This window comes from Kwoniella botswanensis, chromosome 1 (genome assembly GCF_036426115.1).
Source record: "Kwoniella botswanensis chromosome 1, complete sequence".
In the NCBI taxonomy this organism is placed as follows: domain Eukaryota; kingdom Fungi; phylum Basidiomycota; class Tremellomycetes; order Tremellales; family Cryptococcaceae; genus Kwoniella; species Kwoniella botswanensis.
Genome location: NC_088599.1, coordinates 14,987,900 through 15,006,015, shown reverse-complemented (window position 1 = coordinate 15,006,015; position 18,116 = coordinate 14,987,900). Strand labels below are relative to the sequence as shown.

General features: G+C 45.3%; 7 protein-coding genes across 7 annotated transcripts; 4 read left to right on the top strand and 3 right to left on the bottom strand.

The window, feature by feature from the left end:
* Positions 1 to 38: 38 nt before the first annotated feature.
* Positions 39 to 1,977, bottom strand: L199_005673 (uncharacterized protein; the record flags this gene model as incomplete). Its single annotated transcript, XM_064891379.1, has 7 exons — positions 39 to 269; positions 343 to 766; positions 839 to 1,081; positions 1,147 to 1,423; positions 1,480 to 1,635; positions 1,692 to 1,842; positions 1,903 to 1,977. 7 exons carry the CDS (start codon positions 1,975 to 1,977, stop codon positions 39 to 41), a joined length of 1,557 nt encoding a protein of 518 aa, XP_064747451.1.
* Positions 1,978 to 3,053: 1,076 nt separating this feature from the next.
* L199_005672 (uncharacterized protein) lies at positions 3,054 to 4,382 on the top strand (the record flags this gene model as incomplete). Its single annotated transcript, XM_064891378.1, has 4 exons — positions 3,054 to 3,392; positions 3,520 to 3,857; positions 3,920 to 4,071; positions 4,147 to 4,382. The coding sequence occupies 4 exons, from the start codon at positions 3,054 to 3,056 to the stop codon at positions 4,380 to 4,382; spliced, it is 1,065 nt and encodes a 354-aa protein (XP_064747450.1).
* Positions 4,383 to 4,510: 128 nt separating this feature from the next.
* Positions 4,511 to 7,559, bottom strand: L199_005671 (uncharacterized protein; the record flags this gene model as incomplete). Its single annotated transcript, XM_064891377.1, has 13 exons — positions 4,511 to 4,889; positions 4,946 to 5,019; positions 5,081 to 5,396; positions 5,461 to 5,560; positions 5,620 to 5,663; positions 5,728 to 5,889; positions 6,019 to 6,154; positions 6,235 to 6,306; positions 6,401 to 6,623; positions 6,707 to 7,145; positions 7,228 to 7,298; positions 7,360 to 7,384; positions 7,453 to 7,559. The coding sequence occupies 13 exons, from the start codon at positions 7,557 to 7,559 to the stop codon at positions 4,511 to 4,513; spliced, it is 2,148 nt and encodes a 715-aa protein (XP_064747449.1).
* A 305-nt stretch (positions 7,560 to 7,864) lies between these two features.
* On the bottom strand, positions 7,865 to 10,203 carry L199_005670 (uncharacterized protein; the record flags this gene model as incomplete). Its single annotated transcript, XM_064891376.1, has 6 exons — positions 7,865 to 8,116; positions 8,225 to 9,163; positions 9,258 to 9,329; positions 9,423 to 9,630; positions 9,747 to 9,820; positions 9,961 to 10,203. The coding sequence occupies 6 exons, from the start codon at positions 10,201 to 10,203 to the stop codon at positions 7,865 to 7,867; spliced, it is 1,788 nt and encodes a 595-aa protein (XP_064747448.1).
* An 810-nt stretch (positions 10,204 to 11,013) lies between these two features.
* On the top strand, positions 11,014 to 12,153 carry L199_005669 (uncharacterized protein; the record flags this gene model as incomplete). Its single annotated transcript, XM_064891375.1, has 4 exons — positions 11,014 to 11,111; positions 11,203 to 11,353; positions 11,521 to 11,655; positions 11,773 to 12,153. The coding sequence occupies 4 exons, from the start codon at positions 11,014 to 11,016 to the stop codon at positions 12,151 to 12,153; spliced, it is 765 nt and encodes a 254-aa protein (XP_064747447.1).
* A 330-nt stretch (positions 12,154 to 12,483) lies between these two features.
* Positions 12,484 to 13,328, top strand: L199_005668 (uncharacterized protein; the record flags this gene model as incomplete). The annotated part of the gene is made up of 5 exons (XM_064891374.1): positions 12,484 to 12,522; positions 12,580 to 12,753; positions 12,828 to 13,077; positions 13,168 to 13,191; positions 13,249 to 13,328. The coding sequence occupies 5 exons, from the start codon at positions 12,484 to 12,486 to the stop codon at positions 13,326 to 13,328; spliced, it is 567 nt and encodes a 188-aa protein (XP_064747446.1).
* A 1,173-nt stretch (positions 13,329 to 14,501) lies between these two features.
* Positions 14,502 to 17,944, top strand: L199_005667 (uncharacterized protein; the record flags this gene model as incomplete). The annotated part of the gene is made up of 9 exons (XM_064891373.1): positions 14,502 to 14,567; positions 14,694 to 14,721; positions 14,807 to 15,693; positions 15,823 to 16,273; positions 16,397 to 16,864; positions 16,992 to 17,109; positions 17,178 to 17,227; positions 17,317 to 17,474; positions 17,549 to 17,944. 9 exons carry the CDS (start codon positions 14,502 to 14,504, stop codon positions 17,942 to 17,944), a joined length of 2,622 nt encoding a protein of 873 aa, XP_064747445.1.
* Positions 17,945 to 18,116: the final 172 nt, after the last annotated feature.

Here is an 18,116-nt window from a genome sequence, read left to right as displayed (position 1 = left end):
ACCTTTCTTACATTTACAGCACTACAGCATATTTCGGATTAAGCAAGATCTTGTTTCTTCTCTTCGGAATCATCTACAACAATCTCGTCCACGACATTAGCGGAGGTAGCCAGGACCTCATCATCGAAGTGATAACCCTTGAATCTACGAGTGGCCACTCTATTCTCGTAGAGGTAATCGAGCTGCTCCAAGGAGTGCCCTTTGGTCTCTGGGACGAAGAAGAACACGAATGCGATATTGATGAGGGAGAAGGCTCCCCAGATGAAACCCTATTGGACAGCAGACCCACCAGCCATTAGCCAAGTCAATGACCAGGTAAGGTATTTCAGCAGATAAACTTACGATTTTAGATCCGATGTTACCGTATCCTGCATCTTGGATATAAGGAGCCACAAAGGTGATGATGAGTTGAACACCGAAACCACAGAAGGTCGCTAGACCCAATACCTTCTCTCTGTTTCTGGTGGGAGCAGCTTCGGCAGTGACTATCCAGATCAACGGCGATTGGACACCGAAAGAACCGTACCAGAGGAAGATCAATGCGATTGAAGCTTTCTGCACAGAAGAGCTTGGATCGGCAAAAGCGGTGGTGAGAATGGATACGATGATCAGAGTGGCCGCACAGAAGGCAGAAGTGGAGAGCAGGATGGGTCGTCGGCCGACCATATCTGGCAAGAAGTTACCAGTGCAGATGGCAACAAAGTAGAAACAGTAAAGACCCATGATGACGGGGAAATAGTTGACCACACCAACACCAATGAGGAATCTATCACGTCACCCTTTCTCTTGTCAGCCCGCCCAGACAGTGCTTGGAGGCATTTGTCGTATGATCACTCACGATACGATATAATTAGTCATGTAGGAAGAACCTTGCGCTTGTTGAAGGGATTGGATACCCATGGCGATGAGCACTCGTCGAAGATCCGGTTGTCTGGCGAGATCACCCCATCCAGTGGCTCTGGCTTCCTCTTTGGCTTCATGGAATGCAGCATCGAGTTTGTGCACATAATCAGCTGCGTCGAACCCATTGGTCTCGGTCTTGAACAGCGTCTCGGTGGCTTTGATGGCATCTTCATTTCGTCTGGGAGAGTGATAGACAGGTCAGTGACACAATTCCATGTCGCGATCGACTGATTGCACACTCACCCTACCCAAACAAGCCATCTTGGAGACTCAGGGATAAACGGCACAACCATAAGAATCAGCGATGGAGCTATCATTTGAATGCCCATCGGGATCAGGTAGGCTGATTTGTCGGTGCGAGTAGCCACTGCGTAGACTGAGCCTGAAGCTACAATGACACCAACGATTTGGACCATTTGATACATGTTGATCACGAAACCTCGAGCAGATGCAACAGAAGTCTCGGATAGATAGATCGGAATGACATTACAAGCGATACCCATCGCAATGGAGTTGATGACTGTGATAGATGTATGTTAGCCACGTTGCCAAGCAGGTGGAAGGGTAGATGCATACCTTTACCAGCGAGGAATTGACCATAACGAGCGGAAGACCCAACTGCTGAGGTCATTTCGATGACGATACCGATGATGGAGATCACAGCAAGAGCGACAATCGATTTCTGTCGACCGATAAGATTGTTCAGGTACATAGCGATAGCACAACCAAGCACTATAGTGAGGTAGTATTCAGCACATACCGGAACCGGTCAATGCAGCTGTACTTACTGATACCAGCAGAGCCGACACCTGTACCAGCCGATTGCTGTGAAGTGGTGAGATTACATGTTTCGACTCCATCAACGGTCGCGGATGCACCATAATCGCAGAGGAAAGCTTGTTCTCCGAGTACAGTACCCCACCAACCGTTATCGAATCCCTAGAATAAGAAAGCCCAAGTCAGAAGGGCTACGGATACAGTGAGACCGAACTGACTTACGAACAGCAAACCACCTAATGATGCAAAGAACATCACAAGTGCACCCCTTGGGGTGATACCTTCGTATATGCCCATGTTGATTTGTATGGTCAAGGTTGAATATCTGTCGTAGCGAAGTCGAAGATTGTGCGGAAAGAAATCGTCCGATAGGGATTGGGGAGTCCCAAACCTAGCTGGCTAGGCGTATATATATATATGATAAATGATGATGGGCGACAAGCATATCGCTGCAAATTTCGGATCTGACCTTCAGATGGGTCCGGGGCGCCGTTTAAAACTCGATAGTGCGCTGCAGGCTCATGGCTTTTTGGTTTTCGGAATGAGATAGGAATGGATGGTCGAGGTCAAATGACCAATGCAAATTGAGGTGATTCAGCACACTTAGAGGAGAAGAGCAGAGATATCGAAGTTGAGGATAGAAATTCTGATCTGATGATCCAGATAAACAGAATGAATGGTAATCGAGCGAGATTTCCCAACTGGGTAAATCTGGTACTTACGAGAGATAGCCTCACCCTGAAAAGGAGAATCTCACTGGCCAGAGTAGGCCGAATCTCAGCCGCTAGGTTCACAGAGAGAGTTCGGTATCCGGACGTCTTTTACCGTACTTACGTTCTATCATAGCGAATGAGAAGATAGGCAGATGTAATCTGTAAGCGAGAACTATTTTTGCCCTCTCAGTGAGTTCGAAAGAGCGAAAGAGCGAAAGACCTGAGGTGGTGCCTGATGTCTCATTTCCCATCAGCCATTAGACAGAACGTCCGTGCACAAACACTAAGAACACACAACACTACACACAGTACAGGCTACTATCCTGATTGCTGATGAGATTATCAATCATTGGTCTCCCGATAAGCTCCTGAAGCACACGGCAGATATCACACCTTGGTTGGACGCTTGCTCAAGTCAACTCCAATCCTGGTAATTCCGAAGAGAGACCAAGTCATCTGACTTATCTCTGCCAACAAGATAAGCAGAAGCAGAACCCGGCCGCAATATCGCGAGAGTTAGGTAAAAGCTACCTAGAATATCATGAGATAAAAGGTTTACATTCATAGCCATACATATCTTTGTTCAACAACCGTATCTATCAACTTTCTGATTTCAGCTCGAGATTGCAACAACAACCGCACTAGACCAAGCACTTCATCATGCCTATCGCCGTAGACACCGCGCCCGTCGAGCAACCCGATTCCTCCTTCAAGAAGAGGTTTACAGAAAGGACTACCCCTCCTCCTGAACTTCCACCATTCTTCTACGCCGACCGATTCGATAAGGCTCATTTCGGTGATTGGCGAGATGAATTGGCCACCAAAGGATATACCGTCGTCAAGGCGATTCCAACTGAAAAAGCCCTCGAATATAGAGAAAGAGCTTTCCAATGGATGGAATCTTTCCCCCTTGGATTCGATAGGAACGATGTCAAGACTTGGAAGAACGAACATCTTCCGGTGCATATCAAAGGTGGTATGTTCCATGGTTATGGTTTTGTGAGTCGCTTTCTCTGGATTGTGAGAGAATTGGAGCTGATCAGTGGATTGTCTTTCTATCAGTGTCACGAACAACTTGTAAGCTCTAATGAAAAACAATGGGATTAGATAGACAGTGACTGATCAGTATGATATATCACAGTTGTGGGACATCCGATGTGAAGATGGAGTGATCGACGCCTTCGCCAAAGTATGGGGTACCGACGAGCTCATCACCTCATTTGACGGTGGGTCAATCATGTTACCCAACAGAGTCGATGTGATGGACAGCGGCAAATGGGAACACATGGATCAATCACACTACCGAAGAGGGTTCTACTGTTGTCAAGGTTTGGTCAACTTGAATAACAACGGACCTGACGATGGAGGGTTGATGGTCCTGGAGGGAAGCTCGAAGCTTGTCGAGGAGTACTTTGACACTCATGGCAGAAACTCTTATAAATCCTGGGGTCCATTCGATTGGTTGTGAGTCGTCCCCCATGCTAGCTCATAACCATATACACGCTGACTTGATGAACGATGCGCAGCGGTTTTACCGAAGAACAGCAACAATGGTTCTTCGATCGAGGTTGCAAATGGGTCAAAGTCTGCGCCGAGCCCGGAGATCTGATCCTTTGGGATTCAAGAACAATGCATTACAACGTTAGACCAAAAGGTGACAGAGATAGAGTTTGTACTTGTAAGTCCACTCTCTCCCTCTTCCAGCCTTCACGTGGAAGATCTTATGGCTCATACCTCATGCAAATTGCTGTAGACATCTGTATGGCTCCAGCGCACTTGTTGACCGAAGAAGACCGTCAATTACGAGTCGAATGTTTCGAGCAATCAAAAGGTACCACCCACGTCCCCTTTGCTGCCATCTACGCGAGGGACTTCGAACCTGTAAAGAGATCAGATGGTTCACCTTGTCCTCACGATACAGGTAAACCCAAAAACCCGCCCGTATTGAATGATAAAATTGCCAAATTGGTTGGTATCAAACCTTACTAGATTCGTGGAAAACCGTTTTTTGTATAGTAGTGAACAGCGCGATGGTACATGTATATAATTTCTTCCACGTTGTGAATGAGAATACAACGCATACAGTACAGTACATTCCACACACAGATACAACTGAATTATGAAGAATTCATATCCGATTGAAAGAAAATATTCAAGAGATCCGCATCCAGATTATTCATCATCCCCTGTAAGAAGAACCCATCAAGACTGAAATCGAAAGGTTGTTGATCGATCGTTCCATCTTGATTTGTCACACTGAAACCATTTACTTCCGTAGCTGCATTTCGTGATCTTGACTCAGCTTCAGAGACCATGTTCTCTAGTAAGGTGATACCTCTGTTGACAATAGCATTTTTGTCGGTCAAAGATCGGAAGAAGTTGATGACTTCGAGAACTTCCATTTTGAGATGATCGCGCTCGTTGGCATCATGACCACCGTTGGTCAACTCCAGGGCTAGGATCATACCTGCGATGACGGTGTAAGATGATACATGCCTAAAGTAGTGTCAGCATTACACGGAAGGAAAGTTATCAGGACCGACGCCACCTACCAGTTCTTCTGGAACAAAATCGGGACGGGCTTTTTACGGGCCGATAAAGTAGCCCTGGCAGCTTCCAGACATACCTACGTGGTTCCATCAGTTGGTCCGTTGCATTTTCACGGTTTAATCAAAGAGGACACGCACCTCTCTCGCCCTTGCCCACCTTTTATCCGTGTAGCTCTTACCCAAAAACCAGCGGTAGAGCATGATCCGGTGTGGAGGTAGAGCAGTCAACCAGAGGTACCTTGACCAAGGTCTGTAGTCGAAATTCTGAGAGCCGTTGATTGGGTAGTACGTCTCGTCTTCCCTCGGTTTCAAATCCGGTATGTCGTCTAACAATCGCTGCAATCTCGCATCGTGGTCTTGGACACACTTGAACCTTGCATTAATGGTGGTTTTGGTACTGAAAGATTGATTGAAGTCTCGGAACAGGGCAGCTAGTCGTTCCATCGCGATGAGACTGATGGTGAGATAAAGAAGCCATGTTAGCTTATCATCAAGGTATGCGCAGATGCAAAACGTACTGAGTAACACGGGTAGTCTGACTCAAAGGTCGCGATATCACTGGTTTGTGATCATCGAGATCGTAGTCATCAACATTAGCCGGTGGAGAAGTGCGAGCGGCTATAATGACGTATAAGCTTTAAAGATGTCCCAGATGGCAGAAGCAGGAAGTAACCTACTTGGTAGACATAGGTGGAATGGGTGATGGGCTTCGGGACGTAAACTAAAGATCATTGTTGGTGATCAACCCCGTGTCGTACTTATGCTTGAAAAAAACATTGACTCACCTATCGGTGATGGCCAAACACCACCATATCCGCCTGACTAACTCGGTCTGAATATTACCACCAAATCTCTCGGGATTTGTAGCTGAAGTAGCCAGGTGAAAATCGAAATCCCGAGCAGATCCTAAGGCGCAGTGCATGAGCGATCCGAGGTATTTCGAAGCGCTACGAGCCAAGGGGGTAACGTCAGTTTGTTTTGAGGTCCCTGTGTAATGTTGGGCTGAGCACGGTCGAGGGGAGTGAATCGTCTAGTCTGAGAGCTTGTGTAAGGTGTAAACGATCAAGAAGACTCACTCGAAAGCATGTGCTATCATCGGCAGTATGCAGATCGTCTGTAAGTTTGGCATGGTAGGGTTGAGCATGAAATTGCCCCATTGCAGGCAGTTGACAGATGTATCAAACCAGAATCGGGGAAGAACCGCAACGGACTCTATTAATAGGAACGAAAACTCAATTAGCTCATTGCCTAAGCATGATATCGCTAAGCTAACATTTGATACATCTATTTACCTTGATTGAAGCCTATCAGCATAGCTGAAGATTCATCCATGAAGTAAAGACTGCATGCTATTATCGCATAGTCTGTTGTTATATCATCAGTCTCGCATCAAAGAACACAAAAACATAGTCAGAGTCTCCCAGATGTTGGGAGTGGATCTGGGTATGAGTCACTCACATAAAGCATAGTAATCATACGACTTCACTATCGGTCTGCCCATCCTAAATGAATCAATCCATTCATCATGTTCTCTGAGAAAAGTGGGTTCGTGGAATACGGTATGTATCCAATGTAAGGTCTGACAATGATATCTGACGAGTTGGCTGCTTTGCGCGATTGGGACTGTACTGAGTAGGGCCTCAAGGGATTGGATTCCGTTATTCTTGAAAGATGAATATGGCTATGTGATATCAGCGATTCAGTCGTTTGCGCGTACGGAGTTGGATGAAAGGCAGAAATACCCATAAAAAGTCTAAGACTCACTTGTGGTACATTCTCATTCTCTTTATATTTCTTTGACTCGATGCCATAAATCTGACTTAGGTGCTTTAGATAGTCCATTCTGACCATTTCTTCCTGTTCTGGCTCTCCATCATACTCCATCGTTCCAGCACTTGCTCGTCCCATGTCCCTCTCCCTATCCAGACTGGCGTATCTTGATGAGGTATCGCCGATATCTCTTTGATGTTGGGATTCGGTAGAACCACTCCGTCCCTCAATCCCTTCAACTTCATCATCATCATCATCTTGGTCTTGGTCTTGCTCATTCCCGAACTTCTTCATGAGGTTCTGAATTGTCTTCTCTTGAGCATTGACCTTTCGATGTAAAGCTTTATTCTCCTCCACCATCTGAGCGAGCGTAGGTACTTTTTGAGAAGGAAGACGTCCACCACCGGTGATTTTCCCGTTCACCATGACGGTTCTACACCAAGTCGGACCAATCGAAACAATAAGCCTAAGTCAGTGCTCGCTCTACCTGTATTCCATGACAGATGATCACTCACTGTTGTTCACATAGATCACCCAGTCCACGAGATAGGCATCTACTACATGGGAACACCTTATCGCATTTTACCTATAACTTGGGCTATCAGATCTCGGTCCTCCGCCTGTTCGTCTCGATTTATAGCACTCACTTTACGCTTGTAGCAGTAGTTGCAGCTATGACGATATGCTTTCGTCAGTCTATCCCCTTCGGCTGCTTAACGCTGCAAACCAAGCCAGCTCACCTCTTCACTTCCCTCTGTCCCATCCGAATGGGACCTACGAAAGAGGGTGTTCCACTCGTCCTTCCTTGTCCTCCGCTTGATGACTCTCCTAGACTCTTATCACTCATATCGGCATATCCAGCATCGAGGCGATCAGTCTACTGTCAAGTACAATCGCCGGTGGTATTCGTAAAGTGAAATGAGCATGCAACGATCAGAAGATGTAAACACGCAGCTGACAACGGAAAGGACGGTCCAATCCCGATAACGCTAAATACATCGGAAATCACGGAACCAATTGTTACCAAGTGATCCTATCTCATATTCAACAGTACACTACAATCGAGAACGAACATGAGACCTTGATACTATTGAGCCAATCCGATATATATACACCTACAACGACACAATTCACGGGAATCTATGTAATCATCTAGACAACCCAAATTTCCAACCTCCCTTCTCCTCTTCCATTCCCTTCGCCCAAAATCCTCGCTACGTCCACGGCAGCTTCGAAATCACCTTCGTCCCTCATCGACAGTATATCTCCATCTTCATCTTTGAACTTTACATCGAGCGGCTGATCTGCCAACTCAGGGAACTTGTCTTTGAGCAAATTAATGAATATCTCATATGTGTGTGAAGGAAGGATGGACATTCCTCGTTTATGGGCACCGTAGTTTACCTATATAAACCAATTATTAAAACAAGTATCAGTATATCAGTCTCTTGAGGTATAAACATCAGGTAGTGATCTGATCGTCTCAAGTACAAGAGAATGTCTTCAACCAACCTTGACCCGTATCTTCATCATATCGTAGAAACTACCATTCTCACTGCCTACCTCATAATTCGATTCTCTATTACTCGTAGCAGCCGACAACGTCCTCGTCAGGGGTATAGACCCACCACCTCCACCAGGCGACCTACTACCAAATGAAATAGGTGGTAGTTGAGTTTGAGGTTGTAATCTCTTCTGATTATTCATCATATTTTGCCCGATCGTCGTAGAAGCAGTTGCACTTCCCTTTCTGGACAGAGCGATACTGGGACTAGCACCCAGAGGAGTTCTATTGGACCAAGCTTCGATTCTCTTAGCACCTCCAATTGGAGGAAGATTATCGGGTATGACTATACCATCTTCCTCCGGCGATTCCTGGATAGATTGATAGTATTCATCGTAAAGCTCAGTGACCGCTGAAGACTTGATATTGGATCTAGGATTGAGTTGAGGCGTTTGGAGGTAAGGTGATTCACCTGCACCCAATCTCAATGGCGGTTCTCCTGGTCCGGCGGTAGATGATTTAGGCAACATTGCCAGGTTTGTATCGAAGCTATTAGACAATTGACGTTCAGGTGCTGATAAAGGTTGATTTTCCCTTTGTGTGAACTCGGTGGTGATTTTTACTGCTGGTCTGGTAGCACTAGTGATTGATCTGTTCAATGCAGGGGTAGCCAAAGGAAGTTCGTTGTCCATCGTATTACTCCTTGAATGTCGATTCAAAGTTGGGTCTGCCGAACGATGGGACGAATTTGGACTGATTCCGACGGTGTTGCTCCTTGTCATTCGGGTCGTACCGGTATCTTGCGGGATCGCTGAGTCAGACGCAGACCGGCCCAGAGGGTGTGAAGCATCCAAAGGTGCACCGGAGGGAGTTTGGCCACGCTGAAGACGTGTTATACCTGTAAAGGTGGTGTAGGCGTCATTGACGTCGGTGGCTGCGACGAGGATCTGCAGTTGGGGCATGGAGGGGGTGAAAGCAAGAAGCATCGGTAGATCAGCTAATTGATGCAATCTGCCAATGTGTTTGCTACTCGTTACTAACAGCTTTACCCATGTAATCTCGACTAGCTAGGTTCTTTAACTTCTTTTGCGAAGGCTTGAACAGTACACCGACCTACAATATGACAAAGGTCAGCAGACGGTTCAGTTTCTGCTATTGGAACGCAGACCTCAAGATGAGTCGACAGCCATGAAAAAAGTCACTCACAGGTACAGAAAACACATTGTAATCCCTTCCTCCGTCTCTGATAGCATCATCAATCACATCATGTTCCTTGATCATCTTCTGACTTTGAGCATTTCGTAAATCGGATAAACCACTTTCCATCTGACCCAAGTATATTTTGGATAATCCGCAATTGAAGAGAACTTCGCAGGAGTATAAGCGGAAGTCCAGACCGAGTTGTTCGTAGTTACTATTATGATGAAACATGGGTCAACAGTCATTCCTTTTGAAAGCAGCTGTCCTTTATAACCAGAAAACAGGAAGCAGAAGTCAAAGGGATATACTGTATCTTAAAGAAGCACTCACATGGTTTGATTACCCCTCAAATATAAAAGAGCGTCTTCAAAATCTTTCAACGCATCTTGACAATTACCCAGCATCTGCATTTGAAGGGCTATATCAGTCAATCATCCGCAAGCGATATCGACAACCATATGGTGTGACTTCGACCCTTCATACCATACCATCGTCCATGTTTCCAGCCCAATCATCACGAAGTCTATCGCTTCAAGCCACTCACAAAATTGCTGACTCCCTTCTGCTGATATCCAATAGCAAAGTAACAATCCAACTCCACTGCTCTCCCGAATTCTTCAACCGCTTCTTGGTGTTTACCAAGCGTGGCCAGGACGATCCCAATGTTCCAGCAAATCTTGGACGTATCTGATATCTTGCTGAACTCTGAGATCGCCTCTTCGTAATCGCCCGCTTCGTATGATGAGATTGCTTTAGACCAGGTGGTAAGCTCTGCTTTGAGTGACATGGCGAAGCTGGTGGAATATAGTCGATTGATTTGGGTTTAGCAGGTACCCAGAAATGTGAATGTAGCTAATCTAGTGACTATTCCAGCTTCAGGAGTGGTGACTACTGGACAGTAGGCTATGTCTCACGTATTAAAGGCCTCTACACATATGTTCATACCATTCCGGCACGATGCGATGAACATAGGATTGTCAAGGAAACAATCTCACCCTTCCTGACCCTCCCGCCCTTTGCCAAGGAAGGGGAAGGGGTGCGATACCGATCCCTTCCGTGTCTTGCATCCTCACGGTAACTGATGTAACATCTTGATGTGATTGCGTTACTGCTGTATATGAGTGTGAGAACTGTGAAACCGTGTGGGTCGCTTGGATCACCTTTTCATCTGTCACTTGACAACGGGCGATAACCAAAGTGATTGAAACGAAGGTATCCTGGGTTGTCATGTCTTACTCGAGTACATGGTACTAGTCGTATCAAGCTTTATAAGAGATATAGACCTCACAGGTAAGGAGAAACGCATAGCTTGCCAGTGCTTTCAACCCGTCACTATGCTCTATGCCATCTCCCTAATCCAGACCTAACTCCTGTGCCATTCGGCGATGTCCGAAGAATCTCGTGGTCGGATCACCGAGGGACGACCAATCCCAATAATCAAGCACTCGAGATCACCTCATCAATAATCAACTAATCAATTATCATCATCCCCATCACTCTATCCAAAATGTAAATAAACATGCATCTGTTCATCTCTTCTTACCATCTATTATCTCGTTGTCATCTGAAATCATAGTAATAGCAGACAGATATCAGCATGCCCAAATACACCCTATACCAACTTGTAGGAGACGCATCCAACCCTGACGGAAGGGTGATCTCACCGCACGTTTGGAAAACCAAATTGGACTTGGCGTAAGTCTTCGCTCGCCCTTCATGTTCTATGTTATATGGGATTTATATACATATTTAGCAACTGGCTCTTTTGGTCCGCTTCCACTCTTAGCTTCTTCAAACAAGAAGTGACCAACTCGGGCAAAACGTTCCCTCAGATCAGAGGAGAACTATCTGAATTAACCAAGAACCCCGCTGTCACTGTACCCACCATAGAGGTGGATGGAGAGTTTACAACAGATTCATGGAAGATTGCTGAATATGTGAGTGTGACACTGTCTATAATGAGATCATATACACGACTACTAGATTTGATACTTGATGACAAACGTCTTTTGCTCTTTCCACCCATCCTCCCTATATGTTATACTCCAAAATTGCGTAAAAGTAGTAAACTGATTTGATCTGAGTTCAATCGTCAATTGAACAGCTTGAAGCGGAACATGGTACCCCCGAACGATCATTATTTGGAGGAACTGAAGCGGGGAAGAATTTTGCAAAGTTCATCGAGATCTGGAGTAATACCACGTTTGCGAATGAGCTGAGACCTCTGGTTGGAGTTGCTGTGAGTTGGTGTTCTCTCAATTTCTAGCTCCCATATCCGTTATCATATTCCTTCCCACTACCTCCAACCCTGATCAGTGAATACTGATGCATCTACTTTCTCCAAATTACACTGCAGATAACATCCCACTTCGACCCCTCTTCCAAAGCGTATTTCATCAAATCCAAATTCCAAGGGGACATCAAGAAATATTCCTCGCTCGTTGACAAGTTCCAAGATCCGGAGGAATTAGAAAAACAACTTGCTCTCGCAAGAAGTAGGCTGAGCGTGGTGAACGATCTGTTGAAAGTGAAGAAATCGAAAAATGAACCATTATGGTTATTGGGTGGTAGTGAACCTTCCCACGCCGATTTCTGCTTGTTTGGATGGTATACTTCTTCCACTATCCATCCGGCTGTTGAGAAAGGTGTGTGGAGACATGAGGAAGTGGCATTGGTGGGTGAGTGGTTAGATGGATTGTTGGATAGTGGGTTGGTAGATAAGGATCAACTGAAGTAAGAGTGGTGCTCAGATTGGTAGAAATAGATGATAAACAACAAGAAGAGAGGTGAGAATGATAATCTACGCATATGCATACCAATACATATATGTATATATATATATATGTCTATTGTCATCATCGTGTATCCGTTGTCGTCACTCTTCTGCTGAACATGTGTATTGACCGTTGATACTGGCACTGACGCACAGACACACTGACAACCATCACTCATATATGTGAACCAAAACAAGGTAAACGATCACTCATCTCACCATCCCGTTCCATTTCCTTCTTCTATCTATTCTTCCTTCTTATCGTCAATCATCAGTAACATACCCACGAACATCATGAACCAGCCTATGGATATCGACCTATCACTTGACGAGGTGAGCTGTCACTTCTCCCCCTTCATCAAGCTGACTATCCCCATCCACCTCGTTCAGATAATCGCCAAGAAGCGAGCAGAGAGAAGAACCTCTAATCGACACGATCCATACAAACGACCCACCAATTCATCTCCGGCTCCGCCTCCTAATCAAACCAGGCGATCTTCAGCTGCTGTTTCTCTCTCAACCAGTCCTGTCAAATCGACTCTGACCACTCTCAGCTTCACCGATGTACGTATATACCTCCTGATCCTTCTTTATCTTTTGCGCTGTTCTTGAGCTGACGTCATGTCATGATACTATAGATCAAATCCAAATCATTGGATCCATCATTCCCTTCCTTCGCTTATCGATCTCTCGTACCGACCGCAGCAAACTTCAAGATCCCATCTAGGGAGATATCTGTAGGCATATTTCCGAGAGATATCACCCCGAACCAAATTAGAGATATGAGCCAATCTACCGTTGGCCCCGTACAGGAATTGAGATTGGATAGTAAAGGTGTAGCGTGGGTGAGGATGTTGAGGTTCCAAGGCTGGGAAGTATGGAGTTTTCGTAAGTAGAATTAGAGTTCCTCGAACTGGATATGAGAAAAGGAAAGAGGGAGGATATAGAATTGCGCTGATGTCGTTGATGTTGAGATAGTTCATGGGAAGATCTTGGATGGAAGTGAGTGTTGGCAGCTAGCTCAACTGGTATAGTAATTCACTTGATTTCTCGATACAGCTCAAAGGCTTGTCGTTCGAGTATATCCTGTTCGACATGGACCTGCATCTCATGGTAGAAGTGGACATAGAAGGAAATAGGGGTGAGAGTGAACGGATTTCAGTGAGCTTTTCTTATAGGATCATCCTTGCGGAAACGGAGCTCATTCAACCATTACCTCCTCCTTCTTAGGCGAACCATCATCGGATACCATTTGTAAGTCTCTCGTCAGGTCGCTATGTGGTTTAGGAGATGTCGTGTTGATTGAGCTGACGATCCATTAGTATGGTCAACCTCTATTAGTCTTCATATCGCAATATATGGCAATATATGGTTATCTTCAAATGGTGATCCTCGAAGAGACATGCAATCCATTTTTTCCATCAATGGATGTTCAAGCGTACCTTTCTTGCTATTTAGGCATTTAAGCGAGAAATAACCCTTTCGATCCTGAGCGTTATTGGTGTTGTTCAGATTAAACTAGAAGGAGCTTGACAACGGCAAGCCGCTAGTACACTACCCTCAACTATAATATAATAACGCCAACGGATCAAAACTTCGAGTGGCCAACTCTAGATTCTCCTCGTCGTCAACATCAACTCGAAGTCGAGAACTCTAATTGTGAGCGTGTGTCGACCTAACCGCACGATCGCCTCATGTTCTGATCATAGATGGAGGAGTTAGGTGTGTTGGTGTGTCGCCAAGTTGTGTTGGTGTGCATATACGCTCAGACAATCCTCCTGACAACGCACAGAGCACAGATCACAGATCATCGAGCACAGATACATCCCACGTCCTTTGTGCCGTGCACACTTTACAGTACATACAGTGCCCCTGGTAGTCCCGGTAGTCGTGGCCACTTGCAGGTCTAGGGCGTAGTAGGATCCAATGGTGATTTGATGATGACGAAGCTTTACTGTACTTACGTGCTTCTTGATTGCAATCAGACAGCGGCAGTTCACAAGATGAGATCAAACGATGAGATTGCAAGTGAGTTGGATTGGCTTATTCGGAATGCATATAAGCTTACAGATCCAGATCTGTGGTAACTACCAGTCTTACTCATACCAGGTACAGTACACTCACTCCCTACTTACAGTCGCACGGAACCTTTTTGTTTACTTTTACAATATAAACAACCATAACTTACCTGAACCCTTCGTTCTTCCCCCACTTTGGACACATCTCATACAGCACATCCTTTCTTTTTCCATCCCCCTTACATCTCTTTATACCCATTCCGTCCCATCCCTTCCCAGGACGAGCAACAAGAGATGGAACCAGGTCCTTCATGCTTTAGATGTACATATCAAGGATGTTCGAAGACGTTCACCAGGAAGGTGAGTGACTTGGGGGTGTCGTTCTTTCCCCACTTTCACTTGAACCCCCACTTGGTTCATCAGTTTACCTTTTGCCGCTGTCAAGTGCAAACAACTGATCGTCGTTGATATCGTGATGTCATGTAGGATCATCTGTTTCGACATGCTGCTAATCGTGAGTACAATCTCTCATAAAATATGTCACTGAAGATGCATGAATACAGACGTGGACTCATCAGCTGATGAGAGTTCTCTAATAGATTCCACTGACACGTTCAACTGTCCTCGATGTACTCGACCATTCAAACGCCTAGATCTTCTCCAACGACATGAAAAAAGGAACATCTGTGGTGATGAACCTTACCAACCCCCGGCACACAAACGCAAGAGGAGTGAAGAGAATTTCACAACGCATAATAGAATGTCAAATCCACGTTCGGATGGTGTAGATGAGGGAAGATCAGAGATCGACGAAGATGGTGATGGTATTGATAATGGAGAGATGAAGACTGAACCGCCATTATCAGCTCTGTCAACTACTTTCCCTCATTCAGCATCTACTATATCTTCAATGGGTCAAACCACATCCGACAACACCGGTGGTGGGATCAACCCAATATCCTCTACTTTAAATACATCATCTACTTCTCCCTATAGTTCTCTGACGGGGACTACGACGAATCATTCTGGATATATGAATAATACGGGGAATGATCTGATCACAACCAATTCCAATCAAGTACCAGAATTCGGATTTGGTTTTGGTTTATGGGCACCGGAACAATGGGAAGCATTGTTACATGAGAGTCTCTTACCGCCTTTCAATGAACCGATTATACCTAATATCAACTTTGATTATTCAAACTCTACGAATCCTTACAATTCGCAACAACCAGAACAACCACAACCACAGACGACGAATACCTTCTTTCAATCTCAACCTCTAACCACCCCGATTACCCAACAGATCCTACCTCCATTGTTGACCCAGACGAAAATACAGTTACAGTCGTCCTCTGAAAGAGATCAGATATCATTTCAACCGCACCCTCAAATACAATCGACACCTTATGGACAAGAGAATGGGATCAAGGAGGATGAGACGGTAATGGAAACTTTGCTGAGCAGATTACAGATGTCTTTTCCAGTGAGTACCACTCTACTCATATCCTGAAGTACAATTTGCACCGTCCATCATCTTGTCATTCGACTACCTTTTCACACTGATATTAAAATTGGGTTCTTGACTGTTTCTTGATCTTGATGCCCCATGTAGGAACTCGACATCTCCTTATCAGTTATGTCACAATCACTCGATTTATACTGGACTAAAACCGCTCCTACATTCCCATTCATTCACCGACCGACCTTCGACTATTCCACCGCTTCATCGGAATTGATCGTCCTCATGATCATCGTAGGCAGCGTACATTCCCTCGGTACCTCGGACATTGGCCAAAAGAACGATTTCAGCCGATTAGTATCAAAGATCAGATCAATGTTATTCCAAGAATGCGGATTAGAAATGCCCATCTCCACTCTCCAATCGTTTACCCTCTGTCACGTGTACGATACGTGGTATGGTAATTCCGAGAGTCTGTTCGTCGCTCAGTGCATGTGGCCTGTGATGGTCGCTCATTCGAGGAAGAAGGGGATTGGCGTGTTGGGTAAACCTGAGACGGAAAGTCAGCAGGAGGAAGCGTGGACGAATTGGGCGAAAGAGGAGGGTAGGTCGTCGACATTTGAGATAGAGTCCACCTGGGACTATCAACAAGATATGTTTACCATTGAAATATATAATTTTGTGTAGAGAGTGCAAAGGGCTGATCAGTCTACTGTCACTTTCATAGAACGCCGTCGATCAGCCTACTGCGTACTTCTCATCGATACTCAACTCTCGGCCTTCTGGAACCAACATTGTTCACGACAATTATCAATCTTCGCTCATAATCTCAATTTACCTTGTCCCAAATCTCAGTGGGAGGCAGGCAGTGCCAGTGAATGGGTCAAGATCAGACAATATACCGTGACCAATAATACACCGACTACTAAGCCGAAACATTCCAAATCAGGATACCTGCCAGGTCTTCACCCAGAGTTCACCGTTAATGTAGTCACCGAGGGATATAGCAGCGCTATCATGTCTGCGTTATCGGAAGAACATAAATTCTTGTTTAAGGTGGATTTAGATAATAGTCTGACTAGTCAGATGGTCTTGATTGGGTTGATTGCGATTGCCTGGGATTGTAGGACGAGAGGTGGCATGGGGATCAGATTTAGGGAGGGGACGAAACATTGGAGATCGATTGTATTCAATGGTGAGTATCGCCCTAGTCATTATAACCTACCCTTCAGTATACCTTCATGAGCTCTCACCCATCATTCTAATCGTTCTGAGCCGAAGAAAGTCGATGCTTGGATGCTGAGTTGTCTCGCTCGCACTAGCCGTTATCCAACTCCGAGCAGCTTACGAATCAGCCGTCATGCACATGAGTGCATCTATCGAATCGAGAGACATGCGAGATACATTCGCCATATGTATCATCTCGGTGTTGAGTGATATGTGAGCGGCATCGCTTCTGACCATCAAAGATAGTGACGATTGACTAACTGAACATGTGCATCTCTCAGACCAATGTTACATGTCGCTGCTGGTGCTACCACTTTCTGTGGTGCTTCGAGTGAGTCATTTCATATTCGAAGTGGGCATATCTAACCTAGTTGAGAAAGAAATGGACGATCGCTGACGTGAAAGCTTCTTGTTACGCAGTCGGTCCACGACAATACTCCGATGCCAAACGTCGATTGAAACTATGGGCCAAGACGGATGACGCTTGGACATGTGTATGGCAATCGATCAGGTATCTCCGTCAAGCCCTTTTCAGTGAATGGGGGTTATACTCCACCTGGGCGGTATTCAACACGACAGTGAGTAAGAGTATACTGGATTGTAATATGTTTATGTCAATTTGTGCTTATCATACTGACCTCCCGTTCTGTAGCTCGTGCTATGGGGTTATACAACGACCATCTCTCATCCCTCTACTTCTTCCTCAAATACCACCACGACTTCTTCTACCCTGAGTTCCTCTGAGCATCCATTAAACTCGACTTATCCCCCAGCTACAACCTCTGCGACATTCACTTTCACCTCTTCAGCTCCTTCTATCGGGAATCGTAGTAACAACCATGACGAACAAGAGAGACAACGTAGATTGACTCAATGGCTCGAGAATGTATTGAGCACCCATGGGAAATTGGAATCGATGAGTGATCTCGATGAAATTATAAGGGATTTATTGGAGATTGTCTGCGAGAAATTGAGTGGGGCAGGTGGTGAGATTGACAGAGATAATAGTGCGTTGTTGAGTAGGTTGATTGGTCAGAAGAGGAGGTAAATCACGGTGTACATTATCAATCAGACTAGGAAGGAAGATTCAGATGAAAGTTTGAGCTATACTTGGAAGGAAAGAAAAGGAGAATAGAGCAGGGGAAAGGTTCAAAAAGGATACACGGGATCGGATCGGTCATGTCGCCTTCTTGGCATACATATACATGTCACTTGCATAT